This window comes from Tinamus guttatus, unplaced genomic scaffold (assembly GCF_059628265.1).
Source record: "Tinamus guttatus ecotype Peru unplaced genomic scaffold, ASM5962826v1 Tinamus_guttatus_pri_ptg000134l, whole genome shotgun sequence".
Classification (NCBI taxonomy): Eukaryota; Metazoa; Chordata; class Aves; order Tinamiformes; family Tinamidae; genus Tinamus; species Tinamus guttatus.
Genome location: NW_028288668.1, coordinates 2,452,776 through 2,470,670, shown reverse-complemented (window position 1 = coordinate 2,470,670; position 17,895 = coordinate 2,452,776). Strand labels below are relative to the sequence as shown.

The 17,895-nt window shown below is 41.5% G+C and overlaps 1 protein-coding gene and 1 long non-coding RNA gene across 2 annotated transcripts in view; one reads left to right on the top strand and one right to left on the bottom strand.

Moving 5' to 3' along the window:
- Positions 1–17,895, top strand: part of LOC148595246 (uncharacterized) — a 371,889-nt gene that overhangs the window by 221,311 nt on the left and 132,683 nt on the right. The window lies entirely within an intron of this gene.
- On the bottom strand, positions 406–15,525 carry GYG2 (glycogenin 2). Its single transcript, XM_010219774.2, has 9 exons — positions 15,510–15,525; positions 9,761–9,902; positions 8,376–8,550; positions 6,814–6,976; positions 6,156–6,282; positions 5,082–5,304; positions 4,305–4,445; positions 2,524–2,634; positions 406–638 (listed from the first exon to the last, which is right to left on the bottom strand). The coding sequence occupies exons 1-9, from the start codon at positions 15,514–15,516 to the stop codon at positions 477–479; spliced, it is 1,251 nt and encodes a 416-aa protein (XP_010218076.2). The 5' UTR covers positions 15,517–15,525; the 3' UTR covers positions 406–476.

Here is a 17,895-nt window from a genome sequence, read left to right as displayed (position 1 = left end):
ACAAAAAGTCCTCATTTTTCTCAAGTTCTAATTATACTTAAATGAACAAGTTCTGTCCCTGACTGTTAAAATGCCCTCACCCACTTTTCTCTCACATGAAAGTCCACATCATGTTTGCTATGGAATGTTAACTTGGTTTCAGAAAACAAAGAAACAAAAAAACAAAACTTAAAGTTTCTGTAGCATCTTCTGAGTGGTCATGACCATTACTAAAGAACACTGGGGGAACAGACGGGGAGAACGACAAATATGAGACCTTCTGCATTATATTTTAGTAGGCACTACTGGAGAACAATAAGTTCGAGGCACACAAAACAGTTAAAAAACAGTCTGCATCTGTTCGCCTTCTCTCAAAACAAATGATGACTCATATCTACTTCTAACCTTAGTGTCAAACAGACTACAAAGAAAGCCAAATATCCAAGGACTGCAATTATACAAGAGACATGATGGTGGTGTTTATAGTACATTTCGTCTTAATATAAAAATGCATCCAACTTTTTTTTGATATGTTCAAAAGCATCTTTCCCCATATAGTCCATTCGCCCTTCCTCCCATTTTCTCCGTTCGTCTTCTGCACTTGGTTCTTCTGGTTTGAGGTTAATAGACAGCTCTGAAACAGCATATGTAACCTCACTCTGTGGGAAAAACAGGGAGAAAACAGTCATTTGGTTGTTTTCATTTCTGGGCTGTGAAGTTAAACGTACACTGCTGCTTGTTATAGTCCTAATTTAAAATAAATAATTGAATCAAACAAATGAAGAATATTCAAGCATTCTTTCTTATTTTGATATTTTTCCCGTATTTACTACTTAAGATAATACCTTTACACATATCAAACATTTATTTTACTCATCCTAACTCACAGCTTGGCACACCTGGCAACAGACGCAACAAAATTGTCATAGATAGGGCCTATCTGGAATGGAATATCTACTCCAAAGTAGACAGCAGTCATCTAAGACAGTATGTGTGCAAATTCTGTCTTCAACAGGTCTCCACATGAACACAGGAATCTACAGTTTGTGGTGAAACATGTAACTGATCTCCAATGAGATCAGCATTACTTATCAGATATGAATCACATTATCCATATAAATTGACTAACACTATTTATCTGACTGATAACTAGTTTGTTTTTGATGACACCCCAAAATTCTGAATCCGTGTTCAACATCAAGCCTGTGCAGTTTCACAAATGCAAAATAGTAATTAGTTATTCAACCAAATAAAAGGACAACCTTGTCCTTTATGGGGACAGGGCTGGTAAAACAGGGACATCCCAATGGGAATAAGGAAGAAATGTAACAATGTCTAGTGAAAGAGCCACTGAAAGTCTGACTCCAAGAGGGTCAAGATAAAATCACTCATCTCATGTTAAGAACAATGTGTAAATCAGCCTTTCAAGTGAAACTCTCAAAAATTCTTCAGAATATTTTACTCTTCAGAATAGAGCTGAATGGGCACAAATCAATTGTCTCAGCTGCCTAAAAGCCCTGAAGTATCTATGGCACCTGCCAGGTCTGGGCAGTAAGGCCCTTGAGACCTACACCGGCAGATCACCTGATGCCTTCAACACCCAGGCAACTGCATCCTACCATATGGGGGCCTGCTTGGGTCCCGGGCTGTGCCTGACCTGACACATGAAGAAACACTCTGAAGAACTTCAGAATTCCTCCCTATAGATGCACAAAGGGAGCAATAATACTTGATATTATAGTCATGCACTATATATGTGGGTATGTGTGTAAACACTTCAGTATCCCATGTCGATTCCTTCAGTTACCATTAGCATGCCTAATGGTCATCCTTAGGTGTTATGAACATCAGGAGGGGAAACATCACGCCTTTAGCAGAGAAGAGTTTCAGCTAGGACCAATACTCCCCTGACTGCAATGGAACTACAGTTTCACCTGCAGTTTTGCTCCTCAATCTTGAAGTATTTCACCTTAGTGCTTCCCAATGTACCTACAGAAAAGCCTCATGAGAAAAATGGCTATGGTCAGTATTCCACAGGCGCCAGTCCTAGCACTCATGTCACTCTGCCCTCAGACAGATTTAGTGCAAGACCACAGAGCAAGGCTTCGTTGGTTAGGTCTCATGCCTGATGCACCATATTCATGTTCTACTTGCTTGGAAAAATAATTCCAGGTGATTAAAAAAAAAGGGGGGGGAGGAGGAGGGGAGGAAAAGGGGGGAGAAGGAGGAGAAAAAGCTTTGATTATGTTATTGGACATCTAAAATTAACACCATGCACTTATCACTTGGAGGCTGGTGCAGGAAGAACATACTTTCACATTTATACATGTATAGATTGATGCAGTATACATTTATATAGCTAAAAAGAGTTAACAATCAAGAAGGGACCATACCCCAGTACTGGAAGCAGTTAAGAAGCTGCACAGCTAAATTAGTCAAGAAATTATTGATACATTTCATTACAAATACTTGATCTTTCCCAAAATGTTGCTGGTAGCAAAGACATGCATGCAATTATCAGCAAGAGCACAATGCCACATGTACCAGCTCTGAGGTTTCCTGAAATGTTGGATGAAGCATGTGTTGTTCTGAAGATCTGCGAGGCTCGGAGGGTGGAACATCAGAACTGCGCTGTTCAACTTCACATACAGGTTGCTAAAACACAGAAATGGGTGTTTTATTGGGAAATGGGTTTTTCCAAACTTTTTTTACCATGAGATTTCATATAAAACAAAGCAATTTCAGTCTCAGGGTTGGGTAAAGCAGTGGATGGACATCAACATGGCATTGAGTCCAAGCTCCTACTATAACCATCTAGGGTAAGTACCTCCAGAAGGCAGCTCATCCCATCCTAAAACAGGTTCACAAGTGCCTGTCATTCTCCAGTGACTACAGATACTGCCTGGAAAGCCAGTGTGCACAAGATACCTACCTTTCACAAAGCAAACTTAAATGGGAAAACAATCTCACTTTAGGATACTAGCTTGCTCTATAGCTCATGAGTTTTTCCTATGCAGAGGATGAAAACTGAGCAATGCCTTCCAAGAAAGGCAAAGTAGAAAGACTGAAAACTCTTGCTCAAAGTATTTGCTTCTGCTAGTTATCCAGACATAAGTGAACAGGCAGTCTGCATTCTGAAATCTCCTTCACCAAAAAGAAGGCAATTCCATAAAATTCCACTTCTTGTTGTAATAAGTTAAGAGAGAAGAGAATGAGGCTACTCACATCTAATTAATAGGACTTTCAGATAATTATAGCATAGTAAGATGGGTTTAAGAAGTTGAGGAAGTTCAGATTTAAACTACACTATTTTAAGTTAACATTATTATTTTTTGCCCCAAACACATATCTGGAAAATGTGTCCATATTTGTTTGAGCATTCCCAATAATGTCAGATGGATCAGGCAACCAAGATGAAATACCATTTGAAAATAAATTATTCTTAAGATATAAGGTTGGGAGTTTATTTTTGCTATTTTTATTCAGCTATTTTATGTTAGGAAGAAAAAAAAAAAAAAGAAACACTACAGTTTTATTTTATGAAGTAATTATAGTCTGAAGTGCTGAGACAACGAACAGTGTAAAAACTTTATTCATCTTTTGACCTTATTAGAGAGTAAGGCACAAGCTACAAGAGCAGACGATGTTCCAACCATAAACATTATCTTCTCCCAATTCTACCTTGGTATAGCACATACAACATCTAATTGCTCCTGTTTGTAGAAATATCGTGCTACTAAGGTCCATTTACTTCTTGCATAAAATAAAGCGAGTTAGTGCTATAGAAACACCCAAACATACAAAGAGTAATAAGAGAACTAGGATCCCTGCAGTAACTATAAAGTGAATTCTTAGTATGATACTCCTGTGTTGTCCAAATCTGGAAAAACGAGAGGAGCAATTTTCTGAGACAACACTTCTGTAAAAGAAGAATTCTACACGTGGGTAATATAAAGGTTTCTAGTTTTCAGTAGATTAATTCCTAGAGTATTCATATTCAAAAGGTTACTCTTAGTACCTAGTAACTTTCAATAAATAATCTCTTTGCAAAATTCAGGACAAACTTTTTCAACCTTCAGATATATCAAGCATGCACACGTAGAGACAATGTATTTTTCTTAGGCCATTTCTACTGCTTAAAAAAAGAAAATAAAAAAAAGAAAAGCCTATAATTAATTTGAAAAAGATATAATCTCCTGGATCAGAAGTATCATTAACTTTTTATACATATATATACATGAATACGTGTGTGTGTATATATTTAGTACATCAACTTATTTTGTTACTACATAGGTACATCCTCTGAATGGTAGCAACATACTTACTTCTTTGAAAACGAGTTCCTCAGGTGAACATGCTGTGTGGTAAGTTTCGTCTGTCCGCTCTGGAAGTGCAGGCATTTGCAGGGAATTGGCCACAGGAAGACTGACCTTTTTTAGTGTAATTTCAACTCCATTGAATGTGTGCTAGCAAAAACACAAAAGCAAGGACATCTCATCACTGCACAAAAATTGTCATCTTATTTACTGAAAACTGATATACTAAAAGTGTAAAGAAAGTAGTAAATGCTTTAAGATGTAGCTAGATGATGCAAAAGTAATTATATTAGGATACTGTAAGTCTAACTTGCTTGTTGTGACCATAATAAAAAAAAAATAAAAGGTTACAACGCTGTTCTGAAAACAAACCTCACTATATTTCAAGGATCAGTTTTATGGCCTGAATCAGATTAGCTGATACAGTAGACATAACAGACACAATGCTAATTTCCTAGCACGATGATCACCTTCTCTGACCAAACTGCATCTTAATTTGCAGAATTTACAAGGGTGAATTCCCATACAAACTCTTCCTCCTAAAAAGGAGGGATGAAGGAAATACCTGAAATCTCAATGATACTAAAAACCCTTTCTAAACTGTTAGACTACTGTCTAACTACAGTCTACTGTCTACAGACTGTCTACATACTAGACTACAGTCACTACTGTTACTAGTCATCAATAAACATCACGTTTTCTTGTGTGATTCATAACAAATTCAGAACTTGCAGAAATTTTGTTGCTGTGATTTCATCAAATTCCCACTAACTGCTCATTACTTACCCTCCATTCCTCAGACTCTGACTCTTCCACCTTTTGGGTTTTTTCTAGCAAAGGCAGTATACTGGCACTGTAGATGTTCCACCAGAGGGCAAGAAATGACAGCTGATGCAAAGATCCAGAAGTGGTGCCATCCTGCATAACTTTCCTTGTCTGAAGGTTATATTTGTAGTTCCAGGGCTTTGTTGACCCCAAAAAGTGAACAACTTTGGCATCTCTACCAAAACTGTAAAAATTAAACAAACAAGTTTAATTTTAAGTTTAATTTTAATCTTACACACACATTGATGAAGAAACATGTGTACCCTCACTGTGAGAGAATTTTGGCATTTTGACACAGCGACACATTCAGCAGGGGAATGTATTAAAACATACTCATATCTCATTAGTTTAAGCTATTACATTTAGAAGAAACAACATACAGAAAATAAAAGGCCACATTGTCATTTCCTTCTAACTGCTACTTCTAGAAAAAAGAGTTCATAAGGCAAAATGAAAGGTTCGTACAGCCCCATTTCTAGTTTCTTTGTACGCTGTGTTCATAAACCAATAAATAAACTTACAACGCCAGATCAGTTGGTTACCACCATTCCAGTATTTAAAATGACTAATAAATACATCACTTTGTTAACCTTCCACTAAGAGTGTTTTGTGAAACTGGAAGAGTAAATTCATGATACATTAAATCTTTAAAACAACCTGCCTCATAGCAGGAAAGTTTCTTCTGAATGAAGTGTTTGAAGCCCATAAATTAATCAGTATTTAATTGCAAAAACAACCTTAAATTTTAGGAAAGCTTCAGTGTATAAAACAGGGTAGCAACCCAAATATTTCTAAGTCAACTGTCATTTTTGCACTCAGCTCCGGGTTTCTGTGTCTGTCCAGATGCAGATTCCCATTGCATTTCAACTTTCCATTGCATGACTTTTACACAGTAGGCCATTTTTCAGTATTGTAATTTCTAAGCAACAGAATATGCTATTATTCTCTTTCATGAAAAAAAAAGAAAAAAGAAAAAAAAATAGTAACCTGCAGAAGATTACAAAGAAGATTAGAGTCACAGGTGTTTCTACTCACTGATTGAAAGCAGGAACATAGGTGTATACGGCACTGCTGCTTAAGTTATAGACGAAAGGTAAGTGTTTGTCAATATCTGTTGTTGCCCAGTTACTGAAGAAACTATTCAACAAGCCTTGATCACCTCCTGAAGAATAAAATCATAAAACAACATTTCGGTGTTTGCATACATTGAAATTTACCTGAGAATTTCATGCCCAATTATAGGGTGTTCATGGAACAGCCTGAACTGGATGATACAGCCATACAAGCTGGCACATTCCAGCACAGTTTCAGTGCAATGGGAAAGCTATTGGAGAATAAGAACAAGGGAGTAGGAAGCAGGGTTGACTTTTCCCAGAGCAAAGGAGCAAAGACTGGCTTTTTCTCTCCCTCTTTCTTAAATGAGACAGGAAAATGAAAACTTAATGACCAAGATGCAGAAGTCACGTTTCTTCACACTTTTCTGGGAAACACAGTTCACAGCAAGTCAATGGGTGTTAAATACTTCAAGAGAGGGAAGAACCTCCATCTTAAATTTTTTTGTGGGACACAATTTCTTAAAACCCAGAGAACCTTCTCCTTCTACTCCACCACACAGCATGCAAGCTGTGGAGAACTGGCTGACCAAGAGCAAATCTAGTTTCCTGCCCATCACCTCTTATGCCTTGCCCCTTACCATCAAAGCTGCCATGTTCTTCTGCAAACTGGAGCAGAAGGTTGTAGGTTTTTAAAGAAGGTCGGAACACAAATACACCGCTGTTGAAGCAGTCCGGCCAGCCAGAATCAGGAGCTGCTGAAAACTCCTCTCGATCAAACAGTTCATCAACATTGCATAAAACCTTGAAGGCAGCAGAAAGAGGAAAAATTATTACAGCAAATGTCTTTCTAGAACATGTGAGTAGCTAAGTCAGCACTAGTAAAATACATTGATAGCTTAGACAAGTATATGGCCTGTAAAGCAGAAAAAGCAGTGGCAATGCAAAATCTGCTAAGGGTCAAAACCTCTATTTCAAATAAGTCATGGTAGTGATATTTACCGTTTTCCATGATTTCTCTGTCAAAAAGTACAAGTCAAATGAAATTACATTTGTAAGCTTCAGATCTGATCAGCAGATTCCTTTAAATCTTCAACTCTACCAGGAAAACACACACTATCTCCTTGTTTCTTAGCTCAACTTTCCAGACCTACAACAAAGCCCATTATTCTCAGTAACTGCAACGGAGCTCAGTAAAAGCTGTGAATCCAAATAATTTGGGTGAGCAATAGCTTGACTCTAGAAGTAGCAGAAATAAATCATCTCTTCTTACTGGTTTTCAAATGCAAATTAAGCTCAGAGGTTTGCGTTTTAAAAAAGGAAAAAAAAAAAAAAAAAAAAAAAAAGCTTTACAAGGTAATAGAAATTATCAATCAGATTAAAGGCCCAAATGACTTTTCAAGTTGGTGGACAGTTCTGCAATCACCAAAAGTCAGGGCTCATCCATAATGGCTGTCAAAGGAGCTACCACAAAGAGTAAGAGAATAAATCATTTTACTGGGAAGATCATTATTTCATTGTTGGTGTTTTGTTTTTCCCAGGAAGTATTTGCCTTCCTCCTTTGGCTATAATTTAAAGCAGGAAATCACAGACTTGCCATCTTACCCCCGAGGTTTATTAATTTTCTTTCTAAATCAGATATAATTCTACTCAATTACAAATGGTTCCAAAACAAACCACTGAAGTGCAGGGAAAAACTGACATGATTCTCCTTGCAAAAATTACAGCTATTTTTTTTACCTTGTGTCCCCCTGGTATTTCTCTATCTCTATACATATACACACATATATATTTGTGTGTGTGTGTGTGTGTGTGCGTGTGTGCTTTTTTTCATTTTTAAATCTGGCCTGCCCTCCTTATCAGAGTAAGTCCCCAGTAAGGCACAAGTCCATAAAAGATCTACTTTAAGCATTTGTCAGAAGCCAGTTGCATACAGTATGCTTGCAGTATCTTTTGAGGCCAGTCCTGAGGCTACTTGCAAAACTAGATTAGTTTTCATGCAGACAGCAAAACTCTGAGCACTGCCAAAACATGCAGCTGGAGCTTTTGTGTCCTCATGACCCCAAGCAAATCTGGTCACTTCATGTGCCTCTCTATGTCAATGTGTTCACATACAATAGGTTGTCAGACAAGGCAGCATCCCATGCTCTGAGTGGCTCTAAAAGACAGACACAGACACATCCACGGCCACTGCTCTACTCACCAACGTGTCGGCATCCATGAAGACGCATTTGCTGTAATGGGTAAGAGTCCAACAGTGAAGCTTAGTGAAGGTGACACCCAGCTCTGGCCTCTGCACCAGAGCCAGATGGAGCGAGTCAGCGCTGTCAAGAGCTCCCACCTCGATCACTTCATCAAAAACGCTGCGCAGGAGAGACCTACCCGAGCAAGCGGGGCAGAGAAACGGGAGCTTAGGGAGCTTCATCGGAGCTCGCATGGCATGAAAACAGTGACACACAGCACACATTTACTGTACCAATAACAGAGATTAGACAGATTGGCTAGAAAGAGAAACCAGAAGTATAGAGGTCTTGTATACAGTCTGGTCAGTGATAGCTATCAGGACATAATTACCTCTCATTACAGGTGCCTGCACGTCTCAAAAGTGTCAGGTGCTGTATGGAGCAGAAACTAAACGTTATTGTAGCTATTTAGCCTCTTAGAGAAACACTAGCAGAAATTAAAACTGTTTTCATCTTGCACAATTATCCCTAAAGACGAGGAACACACTGTTTCCTGTGCACTGAACAGGACGTTGCCTGCACTGTCAGAACTGTTATTTGCAGCCATTACACCTGAGTAAATAAAACTGCGAAGTTTTATTTTAAAAAAGACAATTTTTAAATAGACAATATGCACTTCATTACTCGTCCAAATTCTCCCAAATGAGACTTCTAAGCAAGACACCCTTCTTCCATCCATACCTTCCATGCAAATTTTACAGGTGATATCAAAGTGGGGCATTTTCATTCAGGGCACAAGAAAAAAAAATATTTGCCATACAAACACAGAAAAATAAAAGTCTGCAACAATTATCTAGATTTATGATGAATTATCAGAATCATGAGATTTTCTTTGTTAGGCTTCGGACACTTGGGAAGAGCAGGAACAGATTTTCAGAAGCACGGTTCAGTAAAACACTCTTTCTGGTGTTTCATCCTTGGTGAAAGAAAGAAAAATACTATAAGGCATAGACACGAAAAATTAATGGCTTTAGAAGAAGTATCCAGACAGGATATATTTCCACCAGTATTACAGCTGAGAAACTGCACTGACCTAATACGTATTTTAAAAATTCTTGAAAAGTTGACTCCTTTACTCAGAGTCACAGCACAAAAGGAAAATATGTTTCTTTAGCCAGTTTTGTTACACTAATTTCATGTAGCATAAAAGAAGATCAAGAGCTCGCACGCTTCCAACACCACTGCAGAACCAAGAGCTCGGGTAGCTGTGCCACCCAGATACTGCTATCCAAGAGGGAATCTGTTGCCATATTTCTGTGAAATCCGACAAAGCCTATTAAAATCCTTCAAGCCACTGCTCATTTTTTTCTGTATTATCAGCCTCCAGGAAGACATGAATTCTTACCTCATCCCACTGGAAACCTCTGGTGTAATCAGTACGGCCAATCTTCTAGATGTCCTATGGTTCCTCAAGGACTGTCCAAGAACCAAAGCTCCTTGACAATAAACATCATCAGTAGCAAGGGTCACAAAGGCTTGATCTGTTACTGAGAGTAAATATTCAGAAGAGTCACTTTACGGATTTTATACAAGCTCTTTTGGCACCTTCCTACAATCTCTCTCCTCCAGCTAACCAACAGGCTACAGCTTATAACAATCTGCAGTTCCTCTGATAAGCTCTTTTCTTTCCTAACCTCCCCCAGAAGACAAAACTGAATAGAAAATCCAATGAGTGCATTTGCAGAATGTACATTGCTTAATTTTGTTATTTTTTTATTTGCCTGATTTTCGTAACAGTAGGTATGAAGTTAATCTTAAACAAATAATCCCTCAAGTCTTATAGCCTAATCATAGTGCCAAATCATAAAAGCAGACTTGTAAATATTTGGATTTTGCATTTAACTAACAACTAAACAAGATTTTCCTGTTTCCACAGTGCCAAAACTGAAAAAAAAAACAGTGGATGTTAAGTGTCAGCCAGAAATGTGCATCTTCCCATGACTTGAGTGACTCAGCCAACTAGGCACAGCTCCTTGTTATACCCTTTTTTGCCCTGGAGTGAGAGAAACTGCCTGAGCAAGTGGCTCCTTACTGACACACTTGGAGAAATTCCTGCTGAGGAAGGAACCCCTGCTAGAAGGCAAAGACCCCTTCTTCAAGGACCTCCAAGAAAAGGGGGACCACTCCTTGGACTCGAGAAACATGGGGAAAAGAAGCTCTGGCAGTGAAGGAAGCAACCTACAGCCCTGTGCAGTAACACACATCGTGCACTTGGTACCGGTATCACGCCTATGTCACCAGAAACCACTTCAAGTCTGTCCTCTGATGTTGTTTTGTCTTCTAGAGAGGTAGAATCTAAAATCTAGTGAGGTGGGTGGTATCTTTCAGACATGTGAAAGCAACACTACAAAATTAACCAAAACAAGTTGGCTGAACCAGACAGACAAGGGGAATTCTGCTGAGCTCTACAGCACATAATGCTGCTTCAGTAAATACCTGCTTTGAACCACTTGTTTAAAATCACCATCATGTTATTAAGGCATTAAATATATATATATATTTCCCCTGTCTCACGGTTTCCAGGCTGCATGACAGCCACTGGGAAAGAATCTCACAGAGCTAGTTGGTCACACAGAACCCAGCAAATGCCCTCACGGCTGCTGCAGGCAGAGGCTGCCAAAACGAGGGAGTCCAGCCCGCGGGCTGAACATCAAGGCACGGCACCAAGGACGGCTATCAGCTCTCAGATACTCAGTATTTTCATAACTTCCTTGCCCTTCAACTCCTAAGCAAAACACAGCTCTGGATACTGCCCCAAGAAAAGGCTGTCCTCCTTCCCAGTGCTTTTTGCTGCTTCCCACTCATCTCCACCCAGGCCCAAATTCCGATCAATCCCAACACCGCACGCGTTTGGGCATCTTAAGACAGATCCCTGCAACTCGGGAGCGTCCCACTAGCATTAACCTCCCCTAAAAACCTGAATCATCTGCCCTAAATTTAAATTAGTTTGCAGATCCCTCAACTAAGCAAACTCCAATAGCATTTTTAACCACAACACCTGCAGGAAGGCAATAAAGTGCAAAGGAGCTTTCAGCGTGGGTGCACCTGAACCTCCTGGAATCGCTGCCCATAACTCACCCAAGCAACTTACGGGTGTTACAGCAACGATGAGTAAGAAAGTGCTTCCATGGATAGCTTGAAAGGGCTGCTGTGCTACTAAACTGCTCCTCCTGCAACTTTTCTAAAGGTTAAATATATAAAAATGAGCATAATTTACAGGGTTGGGGGGGAGAAAATGAAGGTTACTTTAGCAATAAAGTGATTGCTCTCAGTCTCAAGTGATAAAGAAACAAAGACTCAGCAAAGAAAGACACTTCTGTGCTTGGACAGAAACTTCGTCATCCAAAACAAGGTAATAAAACAAGTACTGAGAGGAATGTGAGCGAGTTTAGTACAAAAAGCAAACCATGACATGAGTGGGAGTTTAAAATCCTAAAATACTATTTAAAATAAGAACCATGAGATTAAACACATAATCATCTTATTGCTTCTGCAAATTCTTTTAGCTACAGAAGCTGAATATTTACATTTAAATAATAATTCTAAAAATACACGGGCTACTCATCAAATAGCTTAGCAAGCTGGTATGGCAAATTACCACAGCCTACACACACACAGCCTGCCCCATATTTCTCAGGCCAAAGTTGTGATAAGAAGTCTATAAGAAGTATAAGGAAATGAAGCAATGCACAGTTTCTAAGAAATTTTTGCTAATGTTTCTCAAAGAAAAGAAACCAATTTTCACTTTTGAGAAGCAAATTTGAAATACATACTATGTATGGCCTTCTCAATGGAACAAAACATTATAGAGATAATTAAACAGGTAATAGAACTACTGACTGAAACCATACAGTAGTAAAATATTTTTGGTCCAAAGACAGAAGCATTCTCTTGCTATTTCAGAATCATACCCAGGCATCGCTGACCCATTAAGAAGTGTAAAAATCAACAGACTTCACCACTTGTTCTTTCATCTATTCTGCATTTTCAGGGAAGAAGGGTAGCTTTACTTTCCATGTTCAGAATGACTGTTCTTTGAAACACTGTTCCTATAACCTAGCACTTTATTTTCAAAGCTAGAAATTAAGGACCAGATTTTCATGCAGATTTGTGAAAATAAACCATTTGCCTGAAATTCCCACTAAACTGAAGTCAAGGAGATTTTTGTATTAAATACAGTGACCCTGGAATTCGCTCACTGACTTTAAACTGAAAAAGAAGCAGTATTTGATCTCTTAAATTTGAAGGCCAAGGGTGTTACTCTTTGAAATTCATCTAGAATTTTTTAATTCAACTAGATTTTTTAAACGTCCAATGTTGCTTTTGCATAACTGTCAATTCTTCATGCTGAATGACAATGGGATTTCTCACCCAGTATGATTGGTTTTAATACTTCACACAAATTGTTCTCAAGCTGTGAAACCCTGTAGCTAACATCATTGACTCTGTGAATTATGAGAAATATAAGCTTCTCACTAGAATTGTATTAAACTATCTCACATGAATCTAAAAGTCTCCCGATTTCTCTTGTCTAGATTAGCACACAGCACAAGAAAATACAAAGTTTGAAGTCTGTTAGTTGGTCAGAACAAACCAGGGATTTTCAAGTAAACAACTTGGCTGAATTAATCAGAGCACTCTGTAAAAAGAGACAGCAAAAATAATGTGAATCACCCTTGCAGCCAAGGTGATTTACGTGAAACTAGTTACAGCTTTTTTTTTTTAGTCCAAAATTCCTGGCTTCTCACGTTGCCAACTCATGACCGTTCCTCCTACGAAACTGGCTGAGGTAAAATTCTTTACCAGGCCTGAGAGCCAGTTCTAGGGCAGCATGATGGCCTTACTCAGAGCCTGTGGCAGCTGGGCAGAAAAGAGTGCTGCTCGCTTTGATGTTCCAAAAGAAAAGGAAAAGGCAAAAAGCTTCAACAAAGTGCAGGCTGACAGAGAGGCAAGGAGGTATCCAGTGAGAATCAGGAATGACCCACAGTAATCAGCGCCTAATAAACCATGTGCACCTGACAGCCTCAAGTCTGTCTTTTTGTTGTTTTGTTTTGTCTACTAGACATGGACAGAAATGCGTTTACAAAACTTCCTTCTGATTGCACGAGAACACGTTCAGCCTTTGCCCAGCTGCTGTGTCAAGTCAGGCTTCAGGAGACCAAAACATTTCTAGACTAACAGATAAAATATGACACGTTGCCCGTTCCAAAATTGCCATAGGAGAGCAGAGACTCTCCTGCTGCAACTTTCCTTGCCAGCATTCCCAAACAAGCCCTTGTCAACTTCAGCACCGGGGTATGGGGAGGTGACTCCACAGCTAGCAAGCTGCAGCCGGCTGGCAGCAGCGCTGCCGTGCACGCCGGCCGACACCGCCTCGCTGTTCTCCGAAATGTCTCACTGTTACCACCTGCGGTTCCTTTTTCACCTCCACCGCTTCCTCTGCAGCTGCAGGCACCTTGAGGCAGGCACATCTCAGCTGTGGCTGCCCCAGAGAGTCCCAACGCACCCTCCTGCCATCCCACCAGACACAACAGCTGCACCTCGCAGGGTATTTTGCAACAATTTTATTCCTTCTCCTCCCACACACAGGCCCCCACACACCTTCCCCCAAAAGCACCTTTCAGTGAAGATGGGTTAGTCTATGGCAAGGATGGAGGCAGTTACCAGCTTTCTCACTTCCCTGGCCTAGCGCGACTGTCAGAAGAGTGAGGAATAGAAAGCTCTGTTCCAGGTGATACCCACAACCTTAGAAAGAAGTATAAAGTATTTTGTTTCAGGTAGGCAAAAAGAAAATACAAACAGCTGCATCACAGCATCTTCAGAAAGCATTACACGAGATTTCGGCACAGCAGCAGCTCCTGCCATAGCGATCGGGTCATGGCTGGATATTTGACTTTCGATGTTCCGCTTTCCTCAATCTGGACCCAGTACTAGAAATACATTGCTGATGAACGTTATGTTGGCACAACCAGCACAGTTACACACACCTTTGTAAAAAGGAACACAAACTGACAGTTGATGACAAGTAAAATATTTACCTTGTCTAACCAAGTTCAAAAGAATAATTCTTTATAACTCATTATTAAAGAAAACAATTAATTTTAGTTACTTAACTACTGCAATTATCTTGGAAGGCTATAAAGCGAAGAAGTTTTTCTCATTTTGTGTAGCTTTTATTAATTATCTTTCAATTGATTACAGGAAGGCTGTGCTTCCAGGCCTTGCATTTTTTTCATTCAATAGATAGTAAATGATCTTATGAAAAATAAAATGCACCAATATTCTAAAATACAAACAAGGATAATGCATAGCACCCAAAACCGGTCCTGATGTGGTAATATAATATAGAAGTCTGAAGGAAACAGCAAGACTTGCTCAGGCAGTTCCTGGAAGGCCTGTCTTTGACAGGCCATGGTAGAGGGCTGCACACGGGACGTTAGATGTTTCCAACTTCTCCATCCTCCTGTCAGAAAAAGCCCCGAACAACCTCCTAATTCGGAGATGTCGGGCTATGCACTTCTCTCAGCCCTTGGGCCTGCTGGCGAGCACCAAGCCTGAATTAACACACGCCAGTGACGCCCTTGAAGTGTTCAACAAAACCAACTTTCGGGGGTGGCCGCCCAACTCTCTCCTGAAATTTGAGCACGATTGAAACACGGCACAGCACTTGCACTTGCCCCTACACCGCACCTAAACCGTGTCTTTACGGACAGCTCCAACCCAAATCACCAGCGCTGCTGGCCGATACGCGGGTTCGACGCCGCCTCGCCGAGGCTGTCGCCGCGATGCCTCGCGACCCGTGAGGAGAGCGCGCAGGCAGCGGGGCCGGCCGCTTTACATTTATAAGCAGAAGAGATAAATGAGTTTAGCTCCTTCATCCCAGAGGCCAGATGGTTTAAATCCTAAGCTGGGGCAGCTAATTCCAGCCCAGTACCCGGCGCTAAGACAACACGGAAGCCCCTCGCCCGCGCTGGGACCTCTGTGCCGGGGGAAGAAGGCTCCGCAGAGGCACCCGCGCCGCCGGGGCGGGAAGGGCTGGCTGAGGCCGGCGCGCTGGGAAGGGCCTCGGCGCGGCGGGGCCGCCAGGTACTCACCGGACATGCTGCAGGCCGGCGGGTGCGGGCGCGGCCCCGGGCCGAGCCCTCCTCCCAGCCGAGGGCGGCGCCAGGCGGGTCACCCTGCGGCGCCCGCCGCCTCCCGCTGCCCCGTCCCGCGCGGGCCGCCCCCGCGCCGGGCACCGCCGCCTCCGCCGCCCGCGCAGCGCCCCGCGCGCGGCCGCGCACTGCGGCGCCCCCTGGCGGCACCGCGGCGGCGCCGGCCGTTGCGCCGCTGCTGGCTGCGGTCGCGGCGCGGGGGAAGCGCTTCCCGTGCGCGTTGCCGCCGCCGCTGCCGCCCGCTGGGCGCTGCGCGGGGGCGCCCGGCGGCTCGTCTGATCCGCGGGGGCTTTACTGCGACTAAGGTCTTTATCGGAGATAAAAATAGCCCCGTCGGAGGGCCCGAGGCGGGGCAGTCTCGAAGCAGGGCAGGCCACGGCCAACGGGAAAGAAGGGGCTCGTGGGCTGTGTCTGGTCGCCTTGGCTCTCCCTGGGCCCCACCACCTTCTCTCTTCGGACACCCCCACACGGCCATGTTCAAAACCCCACCAGGCTGGAAAACAAGCTACAGAAAGCTCTCCCGCGCAGTCCTTAAGGAAAATGAAGACATCTTTCATAGTTAAAGTTGCAGAATGTGCTAAGGAGGATTTAGAGAACCAGCACAGTGCCTTCAGCGTGGCTTATGGTGACCGGGGCAAATGGGTTTGCCGCAGCGTGACTCTGCAGCGGGGTTCCGTGTGCTCCGTGTCGGGAGCTGCCGCAAGCCCTGCGGCTGCAGGCGGCCTCCTGGCTGCCCGGACAAGCGCGGACAATATGCGCGCACCTACAAAGAGCAGGTGCTGCCCGGTAATTTCAAAGTGAATGCAGTGAAGCACGTGCAGTTCGGCCACGCAGTCCACTTGGAAGGTGGTTTGAGGCTGGTGTAGTGTAGCAGCGATTTAACGTCACCGCCTTCTGTGAAAGTCACGGCTACTTAGTGGAGGAAAGTGACTTTACACAGAGAACCTGTGAGGGAAATGCTCGTACCGCTCAACCGTTAAACCTTGATTTTTCCACAGTCTGCAGGTGATGCTGCAGCATCCGGGCTGCAGCAGACGACACACTGGGAATATCCTAACAGTCCGTCGGAGAAGAAGATATCATTGCTCTAGTAGTGGCAGTGGAGTTGAACGAAGAAGGGACATAAATGCACTGAAAATAAAACTTCATTAATTCCACACACACACACACACACACACACACAAAAAAAAAAAAATCTCAGAAAATGCTTTAAGCATCTCAGATAGACTGGTCACCTAAGCAATATTCTGTTCTAACAAACAGAATTATTGCTATTGTAGATGCCTTTACTGGCAGGTTTGTTTCAATTAGAGGACTTTTTTATAAAAATTAAAAGCATTATCCTGGTAACAAAACCTATGTCTACATTTGGATGGATTTCTACTATACTTTGTGTGCCACAATTTTTTTAACAGTGTAGACTAGACTTAAAATGGCAAAGACTGTAGTACAGGCTAGGGTTACCATGGTCTAACAACTGGTTTTACCTTCTTTTCCTTCCCCCTCACATTTAAATACTGAGAGCTTCCCTAAATAAACACTCAGTTAGTTAAACAATTGCTGAGAAGTAAACACTGAGAAGTATACCTGCACACAGGTATATTAGGGCTGGGGTTACACTGATGTCCTTAGACCAAGCAGCTTCAGAGGATTAGAAGTCAGCAGGGAGGAGATGGTTGCCCAACTCTCGCAAGCAATTTTTGCTCAAATTCTCCTCAACAAAATCTGCTTTTTGGCTAGTGTTATTAGCACAGACACTTTAAACCAAATAAGACATTGTTTTGAAAATACTGTGAACACATTAAAGTCAGATTCTTAAGCTGTTTTAATTTTTTTCTCTAAAGTCTTCTGTTTGAAGCATTTTTTTTTTCTTTTCTCTAGCAGAATATAGATAAATTTGCATAAAGGGCACCAGCTAGCATATTTCCTAGAAAGTACCAAACAAAACTCAGCGTATCGTAGATAAAACACAGTGTTTATTGAAAATTTTCAAGAGAAAGAAGCAAATTCAGTATTTTTTTTTACTTTTAATCAACTGAACTGACAGCTACAAGACTCTTTTTTTTTTTCCTAAGAAGGATTATCAGATCTTCAGATGGTCCTTTCGCTGCATAGTAGAATAATTTAGCAAACAAACTACATGTGTACTTGGCAAAACATGTACCAATCTGTTACAACTATTAACATAGAAGATTTATTTTTTAAAGAAATATTTTGTATCTTTGAAAGCCAAATTAAAACATGCGTTATCACTCAGAAGTTCAAAGTGATAGCCACAGACATGCTCTTTCCTTTGTGTGTTGTCAGGAGGGTTCCATATTTAAAC

Coding starts and splice junctions, on each gene's coding strand:
- GYG2 (XM_010219774.2), bottom strand. Junction 6,283..6,813: donor AGAACATGGCAGCTTTGATG/GTAAGGGGCAAG, acceptor TTTATTCTTCAG/GAGGTGATCAAGGCTTGTTG. Junction 4,446..5,081: donor CAGAGTCTGAGGAATGGAGG/GTAAGTAATGAG, acceptor TGTTTTTGCTAG/CACACATTCAATGGAGTTGA.